Here is a 6,111-nt window from a genome sequence, read left to right as displayed (position 1 = left end):
TAATACAATAGAAAAAGTCTATATACAGTGTGTATAAATGAGGTAGGATAAGGGAGGTAAGGCAATGAATAGGCCATAGTGGCTAAATAATTACAATATAGCAATTAAACACTGGAGTGATAAATGTGCAGAAGATGGGTGTGCAAGTAGAGATACTGGGGTGCAAAGGAGCAAAATCAAATAAATAACAGTATGGGGATGAGGTAGTTGGATGGGCTATTTACAGATGGGCTACATACAGGTGCAGTGATCTGTGAGCTGCTCCGACAGTTGGTGCATAAAGCTAGTGAGGGAGATATGAGTCTCCAGCTTCAGTGATTTTTGCAGTTTGTTCCAGTCATTGGCAGCAGATAACTGGAAGGAAAGGCGGCCAAAGGATGAATTGGCTTTGGGGGTGACCAGTGAAATATACCTGGTGGAGCGCGTGCTACGTGTGGGTGCTGCTATGGTGACCAGTGAGCTGAGATAAGGCGGGGGTTTACCTAGCAAAGACTTATAGATGACCTGGAGCCAGTAGGTTTGGCGACAAATAAGTAGCGAGGACCAGCCAACGAGAGCATACAGGTCACAGTGATGGGTAGTACATGGGGCTATGGTGACAAAACGGATGGTACTGTGATAGACTGCATCCAGTTTGCTGAGTAGAGTGTTGAAGGCTATTTTGTAAATGACATTGCCGAAGTCAAGGATCGGTAGGATAGTCAGTTTTACGAAGATATGTTTGGCAGCATGAGTGAAGGATGCTTTGCTGTGAAATAGGAAGCTGATTCTAGATTTAATTTTGACCTGGAGATGCTTAATGTGAGTCTGGAAGGAGAGTTTACAGTCTAACCAGACACCTAAGTATTTGTAGTTGTCCACATATTTTAAGTCAGAACTGTCCAGAGTAGTGATAATGGACGGGCAGGTGGGTGCGGGCAGCGATCGGTTGAAGAGCATGCATTTTGTTTTACTTGCATTTAAGAGCAGTTGGCGGCCACGGAAGGAGAGTTGTATGGCGTTGAAGCTCGTTTGGAGATTTGTTAACACAGTGTCCAAAGAAAGGCCAGATGTATACAGAATGGTGTCGTCTGCATAGCAGGTGGATCAAAGAATCACCCGCAGCAAGAGTGACATCATTGACATATACAGAGAAAAGAGTCGGCCCGAGAATTGAACCCTGTGGCACCCCCATAGAGACTGCCAGAGGTCCGGACAACAGGCCCTCCGATTTGACACACTGAACTCTATCTGAGAAGTAGTTGGTGAACCAGACGAGGCAGTCATTAGAGAAACCAAGGCTGTTGAGTCTGCCGATAAGAATGTGGTGATTGACAAGAGTCGAAAGCCTTGGCTAGGTCGATGAACACAGCTGCACAGTATTGTCTCTTATCAATGGTGGTTATAATATTGTTTAGGACCTTGAGCGTGACTGAGGTGCACCCATGACCAGCTCGGAAACCGGATTGCATAGCGTATAAGGTACGGTGGGATTCTAAATGGTCGGTGATCTGTTTGTTCACTTGGCTCTCAAAGACTTTAGAAAGGCAGGGCAGGATGGTTATTGGTCTGTAACAGTTTGGGTCTAAAGTGAAGAGGGGGAGGAATCTCAGACGATATGAAAGAGAGGTTGAACAGACTAGTAATAGGGGTTGCAACAATGGCGGCAGATCATTTCAGGAAGAGATGGTCCAGATTGTCTAGCCCAGCTGATTTGTAGGGATCCAGATTTTGCAGCTCTTACAAAACATCAACTGTCTGGATTTGGGTGAAGGAGAAGCAGGGGGGCTTGGGCCTGTTGCTGCAGGTGGTGCAGAGCTGTTGGCCGGGGTTGGGGTAGCCAGGTGGAAAGCATGGCCAGCCGTAGAGAAATGCTTATTGAAATTCTCGATTATTGTGGATTTATCGGTGGTAACAGTGTTTCCAAGTCTCAGTGCAGTGGGCAGCTGGGAGGAGGTGCTCTTATTCTCCATTGACTTTACAGAGTCCCAAAAGTTTTTGGAATTAGTGCTGCAGGATGCAAATTTCAGTTTGAAAAAGCTAGCCTTTGCTGTCCTAACTGACTGTGTATATTGGTTCTCCTGACTTCCCTGAAAATGTGCATATCGCTGGGACTATGAGGAGCAACCAGACACTGCACTTGACACATTTATGAAATTGCTTATTCCAGTTACTAATAAGCATTCACCCATTATGAAAATGACTGTAAAAACTGTTACATTCCCTTGGATTGATGTGGAATTGAAAAATTGTATATTTGAGAGGGATGAGGCAAAAGGAATGGCAAATAAGTCTGGCTGCACAAATGTACCGCAAATTAAGAAAACGTGACTAAACTGAATAAAACGAAGAAGAAACTACACTATGAAACAAATATAAATTACAAAGAATGATAGTAAAAAGCTTTGGAGCATCTTAAATGAAATTTTTGGGCAAAAAGGCAAACTCATTGAATGAGATGGCTCAGTCATCACAAAACCTATTGATATGGCCAATTACTTTAATGATTTTTTTCATTGGCAAGATTAGCAAACAGGCATGACATCCAGCAACAAATGCTGACACTACACATCCAAGTATAACTGATCAAATTATGAAAGACAAGCATTGTAATTTAGAATTCTGTAAAGTCAGTGTGGAAGAAGTGATTCTTTTTTTTGTCTATCAACAATGACAAGCCACCGGGGTCTGACAACTTGGATGGAAAATTACTGAGGATAATAGCGGATGATATTGCTACTCCTATTTGCCATAATCAATCTAAGCCTACTAGAAAGTGTGTGCCCTCAGGCCTGGAGGGAAGCAAAAACAGTTCCGCTACCCAAGAATATTAAAGCCCCCTTTACTGGCTCAAATAGCCAACCAATCAGCCTGTTACCATCCCTTAGTAAACTTTGTGGAAAAAATGTGTTTATAAATGTGTTTATAAAATGATACCCTCATTCAATGAATCAGGGATCAAATTGATACGTATCTAGTTAGCTATAGTTAACTAGCGAGATAACTGTCAGTTAGTCTGTTGTCTGTCATTATTTTATACCTGCTGCTGAAATGTAGTGCTCTCTCTCCTCTGGCAATGGCCCACACCTACAGACACACACGCAACACACACAGAAGGATCATTCTGATAATGGCTGACGTAGATTTGTAAGTGATTGTTAATATTTATATTATCATGAATTACATTAACAAACTCATTAAACTAATTTCCATAACTTTTCATGACCTTACAAACCCTAATTTGACTATTTGGAACAGCGCATCATGCGCATTCAGGCTGGAACATTTTCAATGTGTGCAATCTTGAACAGCCTACTGTCACTCATAGATTCACAGACTAGCGGCAAATAAACTTGAACAAAGCAGAATCAGGAAATTAATGCCCACTCTCCATTGCTATTCAAGGCAGATCCCACCTTCATTCCGCTTTGATCAACCTTTTTTGCCTTGGTATGTGAACCTGGGCCGGCAATAGGCTACTTATTATTATTTATTTTTAATTTATTTTTAATTTTACCCCCTTTTCTCCACAATTTTCGTGGTATTAAATTGCTAGTAATTACTATCTTGTCTCATCGCTACAACTCCCGTACGGGCTCGGAAGAGACGAAGGTCGAAAGCCATGCGTCCTCCGAAACACAACCCAACCAAGCCGCACTGCTTCTTAACACAGCGCGCCTCCAACCCGGAAGCCAGCCGCACCAATGTGTCGGAGGAAACACCGTGCCCGGATGACGCTAGGCCAATTGTGCGTCGCCCCACGGACCTCCCGGTCGCGGCCGGCTGCGACAGTGCCTGGGCGCGAACCCAGAGTCTCTGGTGGCGCAGCTAGCGCTGCGATGCAGTGCCCTAGACCACTGCGCCACCCGGGAGGCCCTCTACTTTGTTTTATAGAGGAGCCGGCATGCACCTCAAAACATTTGAGATGCCGCTACGACGCTCCGGACAGCTCCGGCCCAAGTCAAGCACTGGTTACGAATTCCAACGTTTTGTGACTAGTGTTAGCTAGGTGGCTAGGTGGCTAATGCTAACGTTAACTAGGTGGTTAACGTTAGCTAGGTTACAGTTTAGGGGTTAAGGTTAGGGTTAAAGTAACTAATTAGCTAAAATACTAAAGTTGTCCGTGATGAGATTCAAAAACGCAAGATAGGTAGCTTGACATTCGTGTTGTATGGCCACCCACCCATCCAACCACCCTATACCTTACCTTAATCCAAGTCTAAGCCGTTGGGGGGTACTAAGCTAACATATGGAATTGTTTTAAGATGGTCATACTGTGTATCATTTAGTTTTTTTATTTAGATTTTATGACCCCTTTAGGTATCTGCTCCAAAAATTACAAAATTATTTTATAAAAATATTGAATTTAGCCTTTACTACTATAGCCCATAGAAACACATTGTATAATACATTCATAAATGGCAAAAAAGACAGTAAAAAATACATCATCATAAGGAATATGGTTTTGAAGTGTCTGTCCTAGACCCCTTTCCAGTACACGACACACTGACGTTAGGCGAGACTCTAGGCTGCAGTAAGAAAGCCATTGCCATCTGCACCCATTCAACATAGCCTAGATTTAAGTTTTTATTACTTCTAAACAAAATAATTTTTTGGTGTTCTCATACGCTTACAATGATGTTCTGATTATTGCATGAACAGTCGCTAACATTATATTTGGTTGTGATCTTTGCAAAATAACTATTTTGGATGCAGCAGTTGTTAGCTAGAATGCTAACACTCATTGACATAGATGTATCAAAAGCTAGCCAAAGAGACATTTTTACTAGTTGAAGTTGAAGTGTTTTCTAAGTATAATGCAGTTGATTTGCGATGATGACATAAACATTATATTAAACAGAACATTCATATGAGCCTTAAAATCCAATTATAATCCAAAAGTAGTGTGAAATGCACTCATAAGCAACATGTAAATAGAGGCTTTTTCTGCTGGCGTTTTATAAGAACTCCCCTTCCACCAACTTGTGTGCATCCCTCTCGTGCGGCAATGTTTGCAAACACTGAAAGAGGTCTATATCCAGGAGATATAAGAAAGCCCAGGAAATATATATATATATATTTTTTGGAGACACATATTTAACCCTTTATTTTTGTTGCCACAAAACTACTGTACCTCCATACTTCCATTTGTTTGTATGGGCTACCTTCAGACAAGTCCTGTGACACTTGTGGGGGTCGAAGAATAAAATGGAGAACACCATCTTGTTATTGAGTCATTTGTTGACCGCTCGGATGCTACAGACGTTTTCGTGAGAAGACCGATTTGCGGGATGTCTCATGTTCTGACAAACACCGCTGTAGCTCAGCCACCTCCCACCGTACAGTAGATGCAGAAGGCCGACATAAGTGGTTGCAATGGATTGAGCTGCAGCCCAAATAAAAAAAACTTGATATCTCTAGTTTAAACTGACGGATTTTGATGGGGATTTAAAAAAATTATGTTAGTTAGATTCACGGTCAATAGACTCAAGATTTCTTAAGTAACCTTCTGTCTTCTGTAACCATATCATACTAAACGTAACATATCATACTAATTTGAGACCAGGCTGTGCGTTTGTATACTGCATCATCCCGGATTTACATTTACTATGTTACATCTGGTCTGAGACCAGGCTGTGCGTTTGTGTACTACATCATCGCATCTGCGCGACAGGACGCCCTTTGCAGGGGACAGTAACAAGCCGAAGAAGCGGTGGACACACTGATACGATGGATTTCAATCTCAAAAAGCTTACTTCTGATGCAGGAGTCTTCTTCACCCGTGCAGTCCAGGTATTTAGTGAATGTGTTATGTGAAATCCTATGAATAATTGTTTTTGTCGTGCTCTGACCGAGGTGCGTAGTCTGTAATTATCTTATTCCGAGTCGGATTGTAAGGGTCGTCTTTCTCATATAACGCTGCAAACACCAAATATAAACGGTTACTTCAAAAATATTTAAGAATAGGGAATGTTTTTCGTTTAGGTTTTTCTCACCGTGAACGTCATTGTAAACCGATAATTCTGGTTAAGCCCTTCTTCATTATTTATGTCTGTTTTCGACCGTAGCGCCGAGGGGTGCATGTGACGGTCACCAGGATACAGGGCGGCGACTCCTCTAACCGCTACTTTA

General features: G+C 42.2%; 1 protein-coding gene across 9 annotated transcripts in view; it reads left to right on the top strand.

Moving 5' to 3' along the window:
* Nucleotides 1-5,618: 5,618 nt before the first annotated feature.
* sh3glb2b (SH3-domain GRB2-like endophilin B2b) overlaps nt 5,619-6,111 on the top strand; it is a 46,224-nt gene continuing 45,731 nt past the window's right edge. For all 9 annotated transcript variants that reach the window (XM_071351190.1, XM_071351189.1, XM_071351188.1 and 6 more), the window contains exon 1: nt 5,619-5,772. In XM_071351190.1, coding sequence (XP_071207291.1) covers nt 5,710-5,772 — 63 coding nt within the window. In that variant the 5' untranslated portion in view covers nt 5,619-5,709. The remainder of the gene's footprint in view (nt 5,773-6,111) is intronic.

This window comes from Salvelinus alpinus, chromosome 18 (assembly GCF_045679555.1).
Source record: "Salvelinus alpinus chromosome 18, SLU_Salpinus.1, whole genome shotgun sequence".
Classification (NCBI taxonomy): Eukaryota; Metazoa; Chordata; class Actinopteri; order Salmoniformes; family Salmonidae; genus Salvelinus; species Salvelinus alpinus.
This window is presented reverse-complemented; position numbering and strand designations above follow the sequence as displayed.